We start from the raw sequence: 21,212 nt of genomic DNA, 5'->3' as shown, positions 1-21,212 counted from the left end.
CTCTCATGTGCAGGGCTGCACGGATCCTTGAGATCTTTGCGAATCAGCACATAGGATTAAATGCATGCGTATGAGTATAGCATGATGGTACACTATTAAGCATTGGTATGCTAGTCATCATCATCATTGGTGTTTTAATGTATCTAAAAATAAATAACTAAACATCATGCCCCACTATCATAATGTCCACCAACCCTAGCCTGTTCAGCATGGGGCTGAATTACCTAGTGGAATTTGCCCCCAAGAAAAATTGCAACTCCCCAGAAGAAAACAGCCCTATACTGAATACACTAAGGCTCTTCCCACATTGAAATGTATGTTTTTGCTGGTGCACTACTGGCACTAGGTAGCTGTAAACTGCTTGGGTTTGCTGGTGCATGTAGAACTACAAGCACCAGCATACCCTGGCATCCAGTCAAATAATAATAATAAAATTCTTTATTACGTATAAAAACACCCCACACACCCTTGTTATTACTTATTGCTTACCTAAATCCTTGGGGCATCCTCACCTTTCTTACAGCTTTTAAATCCCTTGGAGAGAAATAAAAAAAGCATATTGAGATAGTGTGGCATGTCATCCATGTGGACACACTTCCATATAGCTCCGTTGCAACTGGTGCCAATTTACCCACATCTGAGATTATACCCCGCTTTCCTGGGCACTCACCTTTGTGTCTTGATCCCCTGCAACTGCCTATACCTTTTTACCATCTATCATGGCAATCTGAGAACTCTCCACCGCAAACCAGGGCCTAGCGGCATCTCTGCCTATTATCAAGGTTCGCCATCTTGACCACTTATACAGAGTGTGAACTTAAGGTCTGCAATCAGGCCTTTGGCCCACTACAGAGGGTCCCTTTCTACTTGTCCAGGAGACCCACCACGACTCGGCAAGATTGCCTCCTGCACCCGGTAGACAGTGATCTTGCTGCCATACTGTGAGCCTCACAGTCCCCTCTAAATGCTTGTCACTCAACCGTACAGGATAGACCCGCAAAAAGAGTCCCTGCTTTTGACTCCTCACCGCATCTATGCCTCCCTTCCACATCAAGGGAGACACTGTCTGAGAGTGCAGTGAGTCATTGGAGGCTTGACAGGTCAAGGCTCCCTTCTCAGCCTGCTGCCCGTGTTATCACCTGGGCCCCCCTTCATTTGCCGTGGGACTTCTCTACTAAGGTGCCAGATCTTCAGGTCTCCTTACCTGTTCTCTCTGGCTCCTGTCTGCATATTAGTATCTTGTGTTACCTATTTCACGATTAAGACCTGTGGTATTATTGCAAGAACCTCGTGCCTCATCATCGGTCCCGCCCTCAAGCTATTAGCTTTCCAGGGATCTCAGTGCATCAGTTCTCTGCAGTTCACCACCTCTCAGTTGGTATCCTGTGTTACCTGTTCCACGATCAAGGCCTGCAGTATGTTGCAGGAACCTCGTTCCTCATAATCAGTCCCGTTCTCAGCTATTCGCTTTCTATAGACCTCAGCGTTTCGGTTCACTGTCATTTACCTGAACCTCTGCATTTATCATCCAGCAGTCCTGCTCCACTCCATGGTTCCATCTCACCCTGCTCTAATCCCCCCTAAAGGACTGCAACCTGCGGCTAAAGAGCACCAGTCCATATTACCTTGCGGGGATCCCTGGTGAATACCTCTCTTCCGTTAGAAATTGCACCTCTCTGGGGGTAAGTTTATCTAGAGCGGGGCTTCGAGGTCTACTCCAAACTCAGACTCCGTGACAATTACACCTGTTTCCTCCACCATTCCTGCATATCTGGCAACCCAACTTTACACCCTGTCTGTTCACTGTGGCAATCATTCGGACTCTCACCCCCAGGGACATGCTCACTGTATTGATTGGGGAGTTCTTGGCTCCTCCATCATCCACTAAGCAGCTGCGACAGGTGGTCTCCCTTCACCACCTGAAGAATGAGCGCCTCAGGTCACTCTTGGCTTAGTCCTCCCTGGTCATTGTATATATTGCCCAGCTCATCATTTGCACTTGGTGTTTGGGTTATTATCCCCAGATATTGTTTCTGGACTCTGCTTCTGGCTTCCCACCATATAGCGGACATGTCTCCAACTTGGATTTGGGGGAAAAGCTCACTAAGAGACAAGAGGGTGGATTCAATTAGCTGCGATGTTGATCTGAACATCGCAGCTGCACATTTTTTCTGGTACTACGGTACTGCAACATTACGTATTTCTCCTCATACCCCTATGGGGGTGCAAAGAGAAATCCGCGATGTTGCGGTAATGCAGAGTGCCTTTGTGACTGTTCCAGAGACACTCCACACATAATTGAAGTCCTCCAAAAGTGTGACTGTTTTGTGGATATCTAATCCCACATAGTAAGTGACTATACCTTGCTCCCTACCACAGATAACACTTCCTCAAATGTAAATTTCCCTTCTGCATCTAAATTGCCATAATATTATATTATATTTCTGATTTGAAACCTGGTACATTTATCCTGTCCAAGGTAACAACATCTAGCGTTATTGTACTCTGTCACTTTACTGCCCTCGTGTGGCCCCCTGCGAGAATACAGCTTTAAAGTTTATAACTGTTTCTGAAGAGAGAGTGCTGCAGATTCAATCCTAACTTAGAGCTACCGATAAAACTTTTAGTAGAATCACTCCTTGGCAACCTCCTTGTATATTAATACTGTCGCCTATGCAAACTGCTTTCCTTTACGAACGCGGTTAGGGTCATTGGCCACACTGTGTGTGATTGCACTAACCTACCTTTAGGTCTGTCCCAGATGTGGATCTTGCTCTCCCCCAGCCCTATGCCTGTCTCTATTTGACTCTCTGTTTATAACTCATGAGAATTTGCAATTCCTACAGAGCAGCCATGTTGCACAAATCCCAAAAATCTGCCCCTCCTCATACTTCTGTAATGTTAGGAAATGGGATAAAATAACTTGCGCATCTTCACCTGCACGATCAATGCTAATCTCATCATCATCACCATTTATTTATATAGCACCACTGATTCCGCAGCGCTGTATAGAGAACTCACTCACATCAGTCCCTGCCCCATTGGAGCTTACAGTCTAAATTCCTGTTCACCAATTTTTTCATGCACCTGGGTGTTCTCATTTCCCCTATATATACCTGTCTCTCCCAGCACACATTGCTGGTCATTGATGTCATATCCTGGGGTTTCACCCTGTGATTCTTCCTCCTGCATTGTTCCTGTGTTTATACTGCATTAGGATCTCATCATTCATTCTGCTGATCTGTTTCATAAGTGAACCTGGGACTTACCTGTGCATTTCCCTGTATATGCTGCCTGGAATCTTCCCTCACCTTAGATTTACCTGCAACTGCTGAATATCTGGTATTTCATCACCTGTTTATATTTGCCAGCAATAAACATCGTTTGTTTTTTTTCACCTATTCATGGCTCCTTAGCGGTATTTCTACGTTGTTTTGTGACAATAAGGATGTCACCAAACCACCAGGGAGATCTATTGTGTCTGGGATTGAATCTTTGACAGCGAACTTATCACATTATGTTGATTTTTTTCTTCAGGAGTATGTTAAGATCCAAAAATCATACATCCAGGATACCACTCAGGTGATCAACATATTGGGAGATCTGCAATGGCAGGATGACTACTAGTTGGTCACCTGTGATGTAGCTTCATTATTGTCACTCACCGGACTGTGAGTGCTTCTTCCCGGACATTTAGGAACCGTGGCCGTCCTCCATCCTGAGGGACTGCGCATGCGCAGCCCTTTCTAAACCTTCAGTGTATGTTCCTTTAACTTAATTGGCAGATCAGGCAACCTCCCTATATTAAGCACCTGTGGTCAACACCACGTTGCCTGATCTTGGAGTCTCATTCCCCATGAGTCTCTGAAGGTGTTCCTGTGTTTCCTCGTTTATTCAGCCCAGCTGATTCCTGTGGTTTCCAAACCACTTCTACCTTTGTGGTTTCCAAACCACTTCTACTACTGTGGTTCCCATACCACTTCTACCATCTACTGTATCATCGTGACTGTGAGCTGATTCCTATCCGCTGCCTCCGTGCACTACAGTCTTCTAACCACTTCAACTCTACCATGTATTATTGGGACTGTTAGCTGATGCCTATCCGCTGCCTCCGTGCACTACAGTCTTTCATTCACATCCACTCACCTGTTCATGATTGTGACTGCTAGCTGATTCCTATCCGCTGCCTCCGTGCACTACAGTCTTCAACCTGCAACTCGTCTGTGTTTCATCATCGTGACTGCTAGCTGATTCCTATCCGCTGCCTCCGTGCACTACAGTCTTCAACCTGCAACTCGTCTGTGTTTCATCATCGTGACTGCTAGCTGATTCCTATCCGCTGCCTCCGTGCACTACAGTCTTCAACCTGCAACCCGTCTGTGTTTCATCGTGACTGTTTGGCTGATTCCTATCCGCTGCCTCTGTGCGCTTCAGTCTTCAGTCCTTGTCAACTCTCCCGTGTTTCCTTGAGTCTGCTGCTACTATTGCTACCCGCTACTCTCCGTGATCAACAGTTCCAGTTCAACTCTGCTCTCCCGTGTCCCATCGTTACTGCACCTGCTGGTTGCTATTGGCTACCTCCGTGTTCCCGCAGAGACCCGCTGCTGCTACTCCTCAGCGCTACTCATCCATCTACTGCTGATCCGCTCTCCACGTTTTCCTGTGTTCTCTGCTGGTCTACCTACCTGTGCGCTGCACCTACTAGACCACCGCTTCACCCATCCAGGGACTTCGCATCCTGCCGGCCTCCTGCCGTTCAGGTATCTCTGCACTCCTGTCTGACTGCCTTCTCCTGAACCACGGTATGCATACTTCTCATTGACTGTGCTGTGTATTGCATACCTTGCTGGACTGTGTTGGTTCTCCTCTGGAGTGTGCTATCCGCTGAGTCTATTGCCATCATTGACTGTGTTATCTCGTGCTGGATTACTTCAAGAGACTTTCTATATTGGCAGTGTTGTTCAGTCATCTATACATTTATATTGTGCATATTACTGTGGATCAAAGTCAAGGTGCCCGTGTATATCTTGTGTTGCAGTCTCTCCCCGTGCACCTCCACACATATATATTCAGTGGTACAACTTGCTAGTGGCAGACCACTGACCCCTGTTTCCAGTTTCACCTGTTCCAGTATCCTCTCACATAGCAGTGGTACAACTTGCTAACGCAGACCACTGACTCCCCGGATACCTCCACTTGGATTCTATTCCTTCACTCAGACAGCGGTACAACTTGCTATCCGCAGACCGCCGACTCTCATCACCCCCTCGTTTCTGTTGGACATTCCTCCTCACTATAGCAGTGGTACAACTTGCTACCGCAGACCACTGACTACCTTCACGTGTCCTTTGTCCATACAGTTCCTCGTGTATTACTACCTCCATATTGCCAGTGCTGCTAGTCATAGACTTTCCTGAGCATCTCATCATCTGCTATTTCCTGTTCCGTGATCACCCTGCTACCAGAGTACCATATTACCACCTATACTGCTCTGGTAAGCCTATCACTTGGTGATCCCTGGGTAAAGACTCCTAGTGCCCGTGACAGTAAGATCAGGCCATGACAGACCCAGATACGGAACCTACCGCTAAAGAGATGCTGCAGCATCTGGTCAGCCGTGTGGAGCAACAGGATGCTCGCCAACAGCTGTTACTTCAATGTTACCAATCGTTAACCTCCCAAGGAACATCTGGACAGACTGTTACAGCTAATATTGAAGCTCCTGTGCTTTCCTCCGTTTCCCCAGTGCCATCCCAGGTGTCTACAGCTCCTACGCTTCACCTGCCTACTCCGTCAAAATATGACGGGGACCCCAAAACTTGTAGAGGTTTCCTTAACCAATGTTCAGTCCATTTTGAACTCCAACCTCAAAATTTTTCTACCCATCGTTCCAGAGTGGCCTATCTTATCTCATTGTTTTCTGGACAAGCCCTGGCTTGGGCCTCCCCTCTGTGGGAAAGAAACGATCCAATTCTACAAGATAGTGCCAAATTCATTTCCACGTTCCGAAGTGTGTTCGATGAACCAGGTCGTGTGACCTCCGCTGCTTCCAGCATTCTTCGTTTGCGACAAGGCTCCCATACAGTAGGACAGTATGTCATTCAATTTAGGATCTTAGCCTCTGAACTTCAGTGGAACACTGAAGCATTAGTTGCCGCCTTCTGGCAGGGGCTCTCCGATAAAATTAAAGATGCACTGACTACCCAAGAGCTTCCTTCGTCACTAGAAGATTTGATCTCTCTTTGCCATCGTGTAGATATGAGATTTCGTGAAAGAGAGTCTGAGAAAACAACGGCTGTCAAAGCACCTCTTCGTTCAAACCCTCAATTTCGTCCGGCTCCATCCTCTGTGATTCCCATGGAGATAGGACGTTCCAAATAATCTTCAGAGGAGAGGAAACGAAGAGTAAAGAATAGACTCTGTATCTATTGTGCTGATTCCACGCATATGCTCAGCTCTTGCCCTAAGAGATCGGGAAATGCCAGGCCCTAACTAGTTCTGGAGAGGTGAAGTTAGGGTCCCTGGAGTCCTCTCCATTGTCTATGAAATCTAAAGTCTGCGCTTTTGATGTTACGATTTCCTTTGCTACCAAATCCTTTGAGTCACAGGCATTGATTGATTCCGGAGCAGCAGGAAATTTCATTTCTAAATCACTAGTGAATCAATGGTCCCTACCAGTGATCACTTTAAAAACACCCATTACTGTGACGGCTATAGATGGATCACGTCTCATCAATGGTCTCATCACCCAGAGTACGTCTCCAGTAACCCTTCAGATTGGTGTACTACACCATGAAGAAATTTCGTTTTTAATTCTTCCAGTTACGACAAGTCCGATTGTCTTAGGCCTTCCATGGCTTCAGTGTCACTCTCCCCAGATTGACTGGCGCATCCCTCAAGTTACGTCTTGGGGGTCTGAATGTCACCATCGTTGTCTTTCTCAAGTTATTCCTCTTAAAGTACAGCAATCTTCCATCTCATCTTCCTCCCCGGGACTCCCTCCTCAGTATGCTTCATTTGCCGATGTGTTTGATAAAGCTCAGTCTGAACGTCTTCCTCCTCATCGTTCTTGGGATTGTCCGATCGACCTTCTACCTGGCAAGACTCCTCCCAGGGGTCGGGTCTATCCTCTCTCGTTACCTGAAACTCAAGCCACATCTGAGTACATACAGGAGAATCTCCAGCGTGGGTTCATTCGACCTTCCACCTCTCCCGCTGGAGCTGGGTTCTTCTTCGTCAAAAAGAAGGATGGATCATTACGCCCTTGTATAGATTTTCGTGGACTCAACGCCATTACTATCAAGAATCGGTATCCCATTCCGCTGATCACTGAGCTATTTGATCGCATCAAGGGAGCTCGGATATTTACTAAGTTGGATCTTCGTGGTGCCTACAATTTAATTAGAATCCGTTCCGGTGACGAATGGAAGACCGCGTTCAACACCAGAGATGGGCATTACGAATATTTAGTAATGCCCTTCGGGCTGTGTAATGCCCCCGCTGTTTTCCAGGGTTTCATCAATGAGATCTTTCGGGACTTATTATATGTATGTGTCGTTGTCTACTTGGACGACATATTGATCTTCTCACAGGACCTGCCTTCTCATCACCAACATGTGGCAGAGGTCCTCTCCAGACTACGGAAAAACTCATTGTTCTGTAAATTGGAAAAATGTTCATTCGAGTTACCCCAGATTCCATTCTTGGGGTATATAGTTTCCGGAGTTGGCCTGAAGATGGATCCAGACAAAGTAAATGCTGTACTACATTGGCCTCAGCCAACTACTCTTCGTGCCATCCAGCGTTTTTTAGGTTTTGCCAATTACTATAGACGCTTCATTCAAGACTTTTCATCCATTGCATCTCCTATTGTGGCCCTAACTCGGAAAGGGGCTAATACTAAGCAATGGTCATCTGAGGCTCTCCAAGCCTTTCAAATTCTCAAAGAGTCCTTCTCATCTGCTCCCATTCTTCGACAGCCTGATGTGACACTCCCCTTCTTCCTAGAAGTAGATGCCTCTAATGTGGGCTTAGGAGCCATTCTCTCCCAACGCTCGGAGCAACAAAAATTACATCCTTGTGCCTTCTACTCTCGGGGTCTTCTGCCCGCAGAGGAAAATTATACTATCGGGGACAAGGAGTTGCTGGCCATCAAAGCTGCATTAGAGGAATGGAGATACTTGTTGGAAGGAGCTCGCCATCCGGTGACGATCTTCACGGATCATAAGAACTTGTCATATTTGCAATCTGCTCAATGCTTGAACCCTCGTCAAGCAAGATGGTCTCTTTTCTTTTCCCGTTTTGAATTAATTATAACCTTCAAACCAGCCGCTAAGAACAAGAAAGCTGACGCTCTATCTCGAGCTTTTGTGACGTCCTCTGATGTAGAAGAGGTTCTCAACCATGCTATTCTAGACCCCAAATGTATTTCTCTGGCTGCTTCATCCACCAAAATGCTACCATTTGGGAAGACCCTCGTGCCTCCTACTCTGAGGAGGAAAATCCTTTCGTGGTTCCATGCCTCTCGTTTTTCTGGACACGCCGGTGAACACAAGACCTTTGAGATTCTCTCTCGAAGTTACTGGTGGCCTTCAATGAGGAGAGACGTCAAAGAGTTTATTGCTTCCTGTGATTTATGTTCTCAGTTCAAATCCTCCCGCAGAACTCCAGCAGGGTTGCTGCGACCACTACCCATTCCGTCCAAACCGTGGACCCATATTAGTATGGATTTCGTTACTGATTTGCCACCAAGTAAGAATCACAATACTATTTGGGTAGTGGTAGACAGATTTTCGAAGATGGCTCATTTCGTCCCTCTGTCCGGTTTACCTTCCTCGTCTACTCTGGCTGAACATTTCATTAAAGAAATCTTCCGCATCCATGGATGTCCGTCTGAGATTGTGTCAGATAGAGGAGTACAATTCGTTTCCAGATTCTGGCGGGCCCTTTGTAAAACCTTGGGCATACGATTAGCACTCTCATCGTCTTACCATCCGCAATCTAACGGACAAACGGAACGAGTCAATCAAGATCTTGAGACTTTTATTAGGATGTTCTCTTCAGCCAACCAAGACAACTGGGTAGAATTGCTCCCTTGGGCTGAATTCGCCCATAACAACATGTACCATGAGTCATCATCCAAAACTCCATTCTTTGTGGTCTACGGTCACCATCCGTCTTTTCCGGAATTTCCTGCCCTCCCGCCCACCCAAGTTCCTGCTGTGGAGACTGCTTGTCAGACCTTCAAAAATATCTGGTCTCAGGTCAAAACCTGTTTAAAGAAGACATCTAACAAATATAAGTCTTTCGCAGATAAGAAGAGGCGGGCTATTCCACCACTAAAAATTGGAGATCGTGTCTGGTTATCTACCAAAAATATTCGTTTGAAGGTTCCATCTATGAAATTCGCCCCTCGTTTTATTGGTCCATATAGGATCATTCAAGTTATCAATCCAGTATGTGTTAAACTTCTTCTTCCTAAGAATCTTCGGATTTCCAATGCCTTCCATGTGTCCTTGCTCAAACCTCTCATCATCAACCGTTTCTCGACTCCTCCCTCAGCACCGCAGCCAGTTCAAGTTCATCAGAAGGAGGATTTCGAGATTACTGAGGTATTGGATGCAAAAATTTCGCGAGGAGTCCTCCGTTTCCTCGTTCATTGGAAGGGCTTTGGTCCTGAAGAGCGTTCATGGATCAAAGCTGAAGATCTTAATGCTCCTGCCCTTCTGAAGAAGTTTTATTCCAAAAATCCGGACAAGCCCGGTTCCAGGCGTTCTGTGCCCACCTTTAAAAGGGGGGGTACTGTCACTCACCGGACTGTGAGTGCTTCTTCCCGGACATTTAGGAACCGTGGCCGTCCTCCATCCTGAGGGACTGCGCATGCGCAGCCCTTTCTAAACCTTCAGTGTATGTTCCTTTAACTTAATTGGCAGATCAGGCAACCTCCCTATATTAAGCACCTGTGGTCAACACCACGTTGCCTGATCTTGGAGTCTCATTCCCCATGAGTCTCTGAAGGTGTTCCTGTGTTTCCTCGTTTATTCAGCCCAGCTGATTCCTGTGGTTTCCAAACCACTTCTACCTTTGTGGTTTCCAAACCACTTCTACTACTGTGGTTCCCATACCACTTCTACCATCTACTGTATCATCGTGACTGTGAGCTGATTCCTATCCGCTGCCTCCGTGCACTACAGTCTTCTAACCACTTCAACTCTACCATGTATTATTGGGACTGTTAGCTGATGCCTATCCGCTGCCTCCGTGCACTACAGTCTTTCATTCACATCCACTCACCTGTTCATGATTGTGACTGCTAGCTGATTCCTATCCGCTGCCTCCGTGCACTACAGTCTTCAACCTGCAACTCGTCTGTGTTTCATCATCGTGACTGCTAGCTGATTCCTATCCGCTGCCTCCGTGCACTACAGTCTTCAACCTGCAACTCGTCTGTGTTTCATCATCGTGACTGCTAGCTGATTCCTATCCGCTGCCTCCGTGCACTACAGTCTTCAACCTGCAACCCGTCTGTGTTTCATCGTGACTGTTTGGCTGATTCCTATCCGCTGCCTCTGTGCGCTTCAGTCTTCAGTCCTTGTCAACTCTCCCGTGTTTCCTTGAGTCTGCTGCTACTATTGCTACCCGCTACTCTCCGTGATCAACAGTTCCAGTTCAACTCTGCTCTCCCGTGTCCCATCGTTACTGCACCTGCTGGTTGCTATTGGCTACCTCCGTGTTCCCGCAGAGACCCGCTGCTGCTACTCCTCAGCGCTACTCATCCATCTACTGCTGATCCGCTCTCCACGTTTTCCTGTGTTCTCTGCTGGTCTACCTACCTGTGCGCTGCACCTACTAGACCACCGCTTCACCCATCCAGGGACTTCGCATCCTGCCGGCCTCCTGCCGTTCAGGTATCTCTGCACTCCTGTCTGACTGCCTTCTCCTGAACCACGGTATGCATACTTCTCATTGACTGTGCTGTGTATTGCATACCTTGCTGGACTGTGTTGGTTCTCCTCTGGAGTGTGCTATCCGCTGAGTCTATTGCCATCATTGACTGTGTTATCTCGTGCTGGATTACTTCAAGAGACTTTCTATATTGGCAGTGTTGTTCAGTCATCTATACATTTATATTGTGCATATTACTGTGGATCAAAGTCAAGGTGCCCGTGTATATCTTGTGTTGCAGTCTCTCCCCGTGCACCTCCACACATATATATTCAGTGGTACAACTTGCTAGTGGCAGACCACTGACCCCTGTTTCCAGTTTCACCTGTTCCAGTATCCTCTCACATAGCAGTGGTACAACTTGCTAACGCAGACCACTGACTCCCCGGATACCTCCACTTGGATTCTATTCCTTCACTCAGACAGCGGTACAACTTGCTATCCGCAGACCGCCGACTCTCATCACCCCCTCGTTTCTGTTGGACATTCCTCCTCACTATAGCAGTGGTACAACTTGCTACCGCAGACCACTGACTACCTTCACGTGTCCTTTGTCCATACAGTTCCTCGTGTATTACTACCTCCATATTGCCAGTGCTGCTAGTCATAGACTTTCCTGAGCATCTCATCATCTGCTATTTCCTGTTCCGTGATCACCCTGCTACCAGAGTACCATATTACCACCTATACTGCTCTGGTAAGCCTATCACCTGGTGATCCCTGGGTAAAGACTCCTAGTGCCCGTGACAATTATATACTGTTATCAATCACCAGCAGGGTTTAGGGAGCTCCAGGTTTTTTCTTAAAACAGGATATATATTACCCCCAGACCCAAGTGGATTTTGTATACGGTTCAAACTTCAACATAATTATTTGTGGTGCGATGGCATGTACTATCTACAGATCCAAGGCACAGCAATGAGCACTAGGTTTGCCCCAAGCTATGCAAATTTATTCATTAATTTAGTCATTATCATTACAACTGGTTGACCAATATTCCACTAGGGCAATTTCGTAGATTTGCAGAAATTGTAGTGACCTTAGTGTGTACAATACACAGGGTGAACAATTGAAAGAATAGTTTTTGGAGAAACAGTATGATTCCAGTCTGGTGGTTAAAGCCTTTGAAACAAATAGAGATGTCGATTGGACGAGTTTACTTCAATATAAATCTAAGCTCAATAAAGAACAGGATAACAAGTGGGATCAGGAGCTGCTGTTTATTACACAATATTCTCAATCAGCCTCTCCGTTAAGGAAAATTCTAAATCGACATTGGTATATATTGTTGAAAGACTATGTACTACAGAGTATTTTACCTTCCAGACCCAAACTTGTTTATCGCAATGCGCCGAATTTAAGCTTCAGAATTACTCGGAGCTATATACCAATTAGAAAAGCCCCCAGTACCTGCCTATCGGAGACATCATCAAATGGGGGTTTCTACTATTGCGGTAATTGTAAGACTTTAGGTTACCATTCGAGCCAACCTACTTGCTCTTTCCAGTCTAATCAGACATTTGAAAAGTTTACAATAAAGGAACACCTTACTTGCAAAAGTCAAAATTCTGTATCTCTCTTAGAGTATCCGTGTCACGTACAGTAAGTGGGACGCACTATTAGGAAATTAGGAAATTTAAAGTGTCGCTGTATTGTAAAGGGAAACTTCCCTTTACAATGCAGCGCCGCTTTAAATTTAGTCCCTGAAGACGCTGAACTCGCAGGTGTTGAAGAACCCGCAGGTTAATACATTTACCCCTAGATTGTCACTCTGAAACTGTACCACAGATTACTGACAAATATGACGATCTGGAAAACAGGAACCGGAGAAACAACCTCCGTTTCATAGGTATCCCAGAAACGGTCAAAGGCCCCCAGCTGACCCCCTACCTAAGTGTCTTAATCCCCCTGGCTCTAAACCTCGAGCAATTAATGGACAAACCCCAGATTGAGCGGGCACATCAAATTGGCCAGGAGAGGGAAGGTGACAAACCTCGTCCTAGGCCAGTCATAGCCTGCTTTCTTGATTTCAGGGCTAAAGAAGCAATACTGGGTGCTTACAAGAAACAGAGGTCCCTGGTTGTAGAGGGCCCTAATATCCTCATATTACAGGACTACTCCTTGCTCATCTCCCAGAAACGGAAAGAGTTCTCAGATGTATGTAGACACTGTTATGGCCACCAATGCGGCATAAACTCATAGAACAGGTAGACGAGTTCTTCACCTTTAGCAGCCGCCTTTCCCGTAGAGACTGGTTATGCTCACAGGTACTCGGATGCCCCCAGGTCTTATGCTCAGAGTAGTATGAGTTTATGCTAACACAGCAGCGCACAGATACAGGAGGTAGCACACGGTGTAGCGGCAGACCAGAGATCAGCAGACTGGACAGAGCACCAGAGAGGATGTCAGCTACAGGCAAAAAGGTCAAGGTCACAGGCAGTGGTTCAGAGTCCTGGTACAGGCAAAGGGTCATACACAGGTAATCAATCCAAGGTTTTAACACCAAACACAAACAGGAGCAGGCAGCAGTACTGGAACAGAAAGTTATAACCGGCAGTGAGGCTCAGACATCACTGCCTTAAATAGTACTAAGAGCCAAGCAGGACAGGGCTGACAATCAGCCTCAGGAGGCTGCTAATTAATTACTAGCTAGAACTGGCATAGGTAATAACATAACCAGGAAGCATGTATAAAAATATAAATGAACCAGTTTAAATCATATGAGAGCTCCCCCTGGAGTTAAAGGATGTCCCTACAGTCTTCTACATCTATGCCACAAGAATAATAACAGAGCATAGAAACTAAAGCACGCGCCCGGCTGCTAGTTCATGCCAGGATGCGGCGTACCGCCGCGGCTCGTGACAGACACCTAATTAATAATAATAGACGTTTTGCTTTACTTTTCCCGGCCAAGCTCAGGGTGACCAAAAATGTAGAGGGCAAACGCTACTTCCTCCAATCCTCTTCTTCGCAGGGGACCCCGACGCGGGACAGATTATCCCCACACCGCTGAGATACACAATTGCTATACTCACATTTATATCTCATATAGTGCCAAAGGGGTGGGAATGAAGGTCCTCAATGAGTTCATTGTTTATACCTAGGTTGTACTAATATTTATAAAAGTTGCATCACCTCTCAGGTTTTTGTTTTGAATCCTCCCACACTCCACAAACATATTGGTAGGTTAATTGGCTGCTGACAAATTGACCCTAGTCTGTGTGTGTGTGTGTGTGTGTGTGTGTTAGGGAATTTAGACTGTAAGCTCCAATGGGGCAGGGACTGAAGTGAATGAGTTCTCTGTACAGCGCTGCGGAATCAGTGGCGCTATATAAATAAATGATGATGATGATGTATCACTGACATACTGTAATATTTAAGTTCTCCCTGGTACGTCCTAGTCATTTCCCTGGGACCTACCTAGTGTCACTTTTGATAAAGGTAGTTAGAAAATGGCGATTGCAGAGAGTTCAGATAATAAAAATGTTTTTCTCTTTGTTATGCATCATATATGTGCTGTGTAGACCACAACCGAGGCGTAGAGGAAACCAGAAACCTTACGGAGATGTTCCCCTCTACGTTGATTACTGCCTCCGGTCATGGGATTCTGATTACTGTGAGTACCTGGCCTCCAGTTGGGAGGGTAAGCTAGCCATGCCATACACATCCAAACACTGACTGCCATCCCCGATTCCCCCTCAATGTTTTTATTCATCCTCATCATGATGTTTCTGTTCTCGTCTCTGTACCAACTCAACCTGTTTGTTATTTATACTGAACTTCTTCAATAAAAAACGTTGATTTAAAAAAAATAAAAATAAAATTGGGATATACCGACATCACTGATCTGAAAACAATTACTAAAAACGCTTGACACCCGTGTATAACCCCATATAATAATGTGGTGAAATATGCAGAGTAATCTGCATACAACTACTTAGCTTTGTGGGTGGCTTCTTTGACTATAGGACAGGGATTCCCCCTTGTCTTTTCCTGCACTCACCCACTACTAAAACTGTCCCCTCTCTCAGTGTTCCCCACACTGAACACACCCTGCAGCTGATTTCTCTTGTGAGCACAGAGTTTAGGAATTCAGTGTGGAAATGTTTCTGTAAGAGTTTGGAAACTGGGCAGGAATAGCCAGTAACCATGGCAATGACAACATAAACGTGAACTAAGTAATGAGTGGAGATGTGTTGTAATCATCCTCTCCGTAACCTCCCACCCAACTTCTTTTCCTGCTCCTATAGAGCCTTCTGGGAAATTGATGCACTAAAAAAGTTCTAAAGTCTGGAGGGGAACTTTGTTTCTATAACGTGAAGTGTTGAGGAAATGATTCCAGTAAAATAGTAGCATGAGCAATATACAAGAACGAGATACAGCTTTACGACTGGGATGTTCCATAGGTCAGTGCTAGAACTAGACATGCATGTAGAGAGAGAATTGCAGATTGCCAGTGAAATCTAACTCAGCACCTTGAATAGAAGTCGTACATACTTGTTCCTACATATTTGCTTTAAATAAAGTATACTTGTCACTTACACACAGGCAGCCATTTTGTGCCCGAAGCATTATTCACGACTTAGTGACATCCCTGGAGCACACTGTGATATACAGAGGCATGAGGTACTCATTCCTAATGAATTCATAAGCTGAATGTTGACACAGTCCCCAAAATGGCAGCCCACACTTTGTGTAAGTCACAGACACACCAAGCATATATGTGTTTGCCATTGAGGTAAAATTACATTTCTTTCAGATCCTGCATCGAAAATAGTAGAATGGTTGCTTGGATTTACCACACATAACCTCTTAAGGAAACATCTCTCATATATGGGAGCACCTTTATTTTTTATTAAACGGAAAAAGATAGACAATAGTAGTACAGTGATTCTATAAGTGTTAGTTTATTAAAGTACATTAGGAATGAGTGTTTTACAAAGCTTTGTGTGCTGATTCTTGCAGGTGACAATCCAGAACATGACACTTGTATGTGTGAGCGATTGTATATATGTATGTTCATTGTGTACTGTGGCAATGATGTGATTGTGTGTGACGGCATGAGCTTATGTGTATGGCTGCAGTGTTCAAATTACCCTTTCCCCCAGCCAGAGAAGTCTGAGTAGTGTCTGGAACAGCACTTTTAGTTTTATTGGACGTGTTCTTACAGGTGTCAGGGTTCCCAACCACTAACACCCCTCCTAACTTTCCTGGCACACTGATAGGAATCTGTGTGTTTCTTCAATGATCATGTTGTCCTGGAAACAAGGAAGTGCGCTTGATGCTGTGCTAACAGGAATATAATTATCTTGATTATGACGCACAGGCAACATTCCTAACTTTGACAGAGGAAGGGATGACTTCCCCGAAGGATACAGACACACTATTAACCCTGAGGCCGTAGTTTACGGCACTCCTATTAACCCTGTGAGTTCCCTATCATATATGGTGTAAGGATTATGCAATACTCCACTAGCCCTGTTACAGGAATACATGACAAACCATTTAACACTGCGTGACACTATGTTCTGTGAAACCTTTATTAAATATGTTTGTGTCAAGATTCTGTGGATTCTAAATAGAACCTGTCTATGGCAATCTGCTCTGGCACCTGGATTAACTTTGTGTATCACAATATTTGGCACTTCTAATAACCACAATCTAGACAGGATTTGGTAGTACAACAGTTGAACCTGTTTGTGGCATTCTGTGGCACATCTGAAAGGTGGCGTTTACATTCTGTGGTACCTATGTTTACCTTATGTGGGATTGAGCACAAGTAGTTAACCCTATGTGGGACAGTAAACTGTGGTAGTTATCTTACATCGGTGTGAGGAGATACTATGAATCTGTGACAGAAAGGTACTTTGTTATTGTTACCTCTAATACTCCATAGAATTCACGTAACCTTTTAGGGAATTCTGGATAGTATAGCAAACTGTACTAACATGGATAGTGTTGCTGTAGCATTTGCCCTTATAGAACTGCATAACACATACCTCTTATGTTCGTGCATCACAGCTGCCCTAGGATGAGGCCATTAGCTGTATAGTCAGAAATCTGTCACACACATTGAAATAGCAAGCAGACATGTCCTTTTGTTTCAAAAAAATAGTCATTTTTATTATAAATTACCAACATGTGTAAAATATAAATAAGTGCAAATGTCCTGGGCAGTTGGCACCTTTAGGGGGCGCCATGTAAACATAAGTGAGGTCAGGATCACAAATTCTGCCCTAGGACAGGGGGTTATTTTGGTCCAAAGTGTGCAAAATAGAATTCTGCAGTCAAAGTCAGTTGGCTGTATTGATCAGCCAAGGTACATACATATTTAACATTACATTAACTTGATGTCTTTCATCTTGCCATTTTGCCCATCTTTAGTCTAGAACCAAATGATTCAAGCTTTAAACAAACCCTTTCAAATATAATGGATCAAGTCATATGATGAAAGTTTGTGCAAAAGTTAAGTCTGCTGGAGTCCTGTACTCATACCTCCCCCATGTTTTATGCCCACACTGCTATTTGTATACTCTACATATACAGGTAATGCCCTTCAGTGTGTGCATTTAACCATTGCCCATCCAGCAGATTAAGGCTACGTAGGCGACATTGTAATAAATATTTCTTCCATTAAACCATTCAGTGCGAGGCTGATGTCCAGTTCTGGTATTTTGCCAGGGAGGGAAACCAGAACTGAAGCCTGTTGAGCAGCAGCTGACACTCCACTTCCCCCTCTCCTTTGTCCTGCACCCGGCATGCAGTGTAAACTGGGAGACTTGGGACAGTCTGTCAGCAATGCTGTGTTTAATTTGACAGTTTCTGTTTTGAGTCTATGCCTGAGTATCTTGCTCTCTCTCTGGGCACTTGGTGAATATAAAGCACGCTCTCAGAACACATCTGTGCACAGCACTCTTTTCTCCATGAGCACTGTTCATATCCCCTTCTGGTCTGCATTGTACATTTCTCTGTGTCTTCTCTTAGCCCATCTTTGATACTGATGCATTTGGCTACAAGATGCCTTTTTACTTTCCTCAATGTTGATGCTTCTTTATTAAACAGGAGAGTCATATTGTTGTAGAAAGTCCTTAAGGGGCAGGGGTAGCTGCTCTCTGGCCCCGTATCCTTCTAGTTGGCCATTCACAGCTTTCCTACAGAGATGCTGTAGAGATGACACACTAGAGGAAAGAGGCTTGGACAGCAGCAATGGGACACGCTCACCCCCAGAATAGATATAATAAGATCGCTTTGTGTTGCTGCTAGAGTCCTTAGTTGGCATATAATGCCTAAGAAGTTTTAGCACGCAGTCAAACCGGGGCACTGGCTGTGAGCTGCGTGGGTCAGTCTGCAAAGAAAAGCCACATGGTTCACACTGGATGCGTAGGTTCTTGGTGCCTGATTCAGTTTTGACACTAAGGGTGAAGAAGTGTCTGTGGTCAGAGCTGTCCCGGATAAGGAAGGTTCCCGCTGGTTCTGTGCTTAGGAGCAGGTTGGCCTGGGTACCTGTCACGGTGCTCCAGTAAAATCCACTCTCTTGAAGTTTGTGCACTGCACTCAGCACCAGGTTGTACTCGCTGCGAGAAGAGAAGGTCTTGAGCCGAAGGCTGGAGTCCAGAACCCGGCTCATGCTCGGGAATTTGCTCTGAGTGACCATGACGGTGGGAGCCAGCGTTGCTGAAAGTTAGGTTCCAATCTGTACGCTGCTGGTGTATATAAGGAAGCTTTCAGTTGCAGTACTCTGAAGAAAGACAAGACAATATATTAGGGCTTTGTACAGGACATAAAAAACTATTACTTTATGGTAATGCAAAAAAACTATTTAAACCACCCATTGGCCTAAAACGTAAATTGTAATTGATGTGATACATGACTGTGTATTTGTTACATGTCATTTAATAGCTTAACTGTTTAGGTTGACCAAATCGCATATGGATCTCAAACCTCAATGTATGCCAGAAAGGGTTACCCATTTGTGGCTTTACCCACCTTTCGTACCCAGCTCTGCCACATGGCTTTTATTTTTTTCTTGTATATGAGTATATTAATTGGTGGTAAACTTTATACTGTCAAAAGTGCCTTTATAAATTAAACACGTTTTCAGTGTTTTAAAAATAAATTACATTAGAGACACAGATGATCCAAAACAGCTATTGTTGAATCTCACATTCCTTACCTTGTAAATTATCAGCAGCCTATGTTTAAGGGTCACAAATACAGCGCCAGTCACAACTTGTATGTCCTTAGATGTTTCAGGCAATGCAAGTTCTGTGCTTGATGTTGAATATTCCGATTCAGGGAGACGCTATAATCCACTGTTGTACTTACTTCAAGTTACAAATCAGTCTGTAACACCATGAGCTCACATACACATCTCTTATACAGTGAGCTGCTACTCCTCCCACCCCCCTCCACTACCGCCTCCTTCTGCTGGTCTATTCCTGGAAGAGCCTCTTCCTGTAATGTTAAAGCTGTGTATCATACACACAGCTTAGTGACGGCAGGGTTCCAAATCCTGCCTCCCTATTCCTGGCAGAGCTCAGAGCTATGGCTTCTTCCATTCTCTAGCACTATTTCCTTCCAAGAATCACTAGGACACACATACACAAACTATTACTAGGGCTTTTCAATTATTTCTGGAAACCACATTTTCATTTGATTATTTTTTTTTACTGCTGCTAACAAATCACAATAAATTGTTGCTGCAGATATACATAATCAGCAGCAGTGGTTAAAGATTTTAAGGTTGTAGGAATGCCTTCTACTACATAATCTGTATGTGATCAGTTATCTCACTTTAATAAAGTTTCAGGTTCTACATTTGCTGTATAATTGTAAACATCAGTCTTTTTTTCTATTTGAATGTAAAGGGTTTTTTTTACAATTTTTGGGCTTCATTTCTGAAGAACACTGGATGCATATATGCTCTGGTTTTGTAGCAGAGCGCCTAGATGGTCCCAGCCAGCGCCCTGTAAGCTGCATGCCTACTTTCTTCTCTGAAGAGGTGCACTGTGCAAACGCACAAACATTACATCAGTCCAAGTCCAACCTCCTATTACTTTAGAACGTAAAGTGGGCAAAGTGCGACTAGAAATGAACTTCAACGTCAAAGTGCAACTGTAAGGTGCAAAATGCATCCCATTAAAAGTATACCTGATCTTGGCTAGCTCTGAGCTTGTGCAAAATTCAAGTCCTTTTTGCGGAGTAGAAATGGTTGTGTTCTCAGCAAAATACTTGAAGTTTGTTGTGATGCTGACAGGATTAATAATGACACAGTGTTGCAGTCACAAGGTTGTTCACTACTGAATTATTGTTGTATCTGATTTGCAGGATGTACATCCATCTTCTGTGTGTGTGTGTGTGTGTGTGTGTGTGTGTAGTTCTGTCTCCCTCCGTCCTGTAACTACACACATACTCTGCACTTCTGGGAAACTGGGCTCTGAAAACACAGCTGCTGCCTCTTGAGATGAAATGCAAACCGTATGCTGGAGGCATCCAAGCAGCAGGGCCTAAGCTCACACTTGGCAACACTTTGTGGAACAGGAGAGAAAATTTAACGCAGAGAATAAAAGTAAAAGAATCTATGCCCTAGGCAGTCAGTTGGAGAAAAGTGAATAGAGCTCAGTGTGCTCACACGGGGGCAGCTCGCACGGCCTCAAATAAACTTTATATTAGCAAGAGGAAAAAAATATTCGATGCAGAAAAACATTGACATGACGTTAGCGTACTGAGGAAGCCTCACATTCCTGGTGCAGGCGCCACTGAAACACTGAGGTAATTCCTCTCCTAAATGCCCTGGCTCCCCTTTTTCCTGTATATTAGAATTGTGGAACTATGCCACAGAGTGGGTTTGCTACATAACAGATAAGACCCATTGTTTATACATTGAAAAGATATGTAACTAGTAGCACATCACATTTCATGGGCAGCTCCAGGGCCATCTTTTCCATTGGGCACGATGGGCGGGGGCCCCATGGGCAAGGGGGCCCCATAGGCAGGGCTCTTAATTAGAATAAATAATCCTGCAAAAGAAAAAACCTGCAGAAAAAACCTTCAAAGGTCACTGAGCAAGTACATCTATCTATCTCTATCTCTATATATCTATATCTATATCTGTATCTCTATACATTTATATATATATCTAAATATATAGGCCCTAGTGCACTGCTTTGCCCGGGGGCCCATAATGTTGTTAAGATGGCCCTAGGCAGCTCACAGTGCAGTATAGCAAGACAAAGGTTATGAAAGAGAATTATATCATGGTTAGAAAT

General features: G+C 44.8%; 1 protein-coding gene across 1 annotated transcript; it reads right to left on the bottom strand.

Annotated features, from left to right (window-relative positions):
* Window positions 1–17,040: 17,040 nt before the first annotated feature.
* On the bottom strand, window positions 17,041–19,304 carry SOCS3 (suppressor of cytokine signaling 3). The gene is made up of 2 exons (XM_075215209.1): window positions 19,118–19,304; window positions 17,041–18,682 (listed from the first exon to the last, which is right to left on the bottom strand). The coding sequence occupies exon 2, from the start codon at window positions 18,596–18,598 to the stop codon at window positions 17,999–18,001; it is 600 nt and encodes a 199-aa protein (XP_075071310.1). The 5' UTR covers window positions 18,599–18,682; window positions 19,118–19,304; the 3' UTR covers window positions 17,041–17,998.
* Between the last annotated feature and the right edge of the window lie 1,908 nt (window positions 19,305–21,212).

The sequence above is a fragment of the Mixophyes fleayi genome, chromosome 6 (assembly GCF_038048845.1).
Source record: "Mixophyes fleayi isolate aMixFle1 chromosome 6, aMixFle1.hap1, whole genome shotgun sequence".
In the NCBI taxonomy this organism is placed as follows: Eukaryota; Metazoa; Chordata; class Amphibia; order Anura; family Limnodynastidae; genus Mixophyes; species Mixophyes fleayi.
The sequence above is the reverse complement of the archived record's forward strand: the minus strand, read 5'-3'. Positions and strand labels throughout refer to the sequence as shown.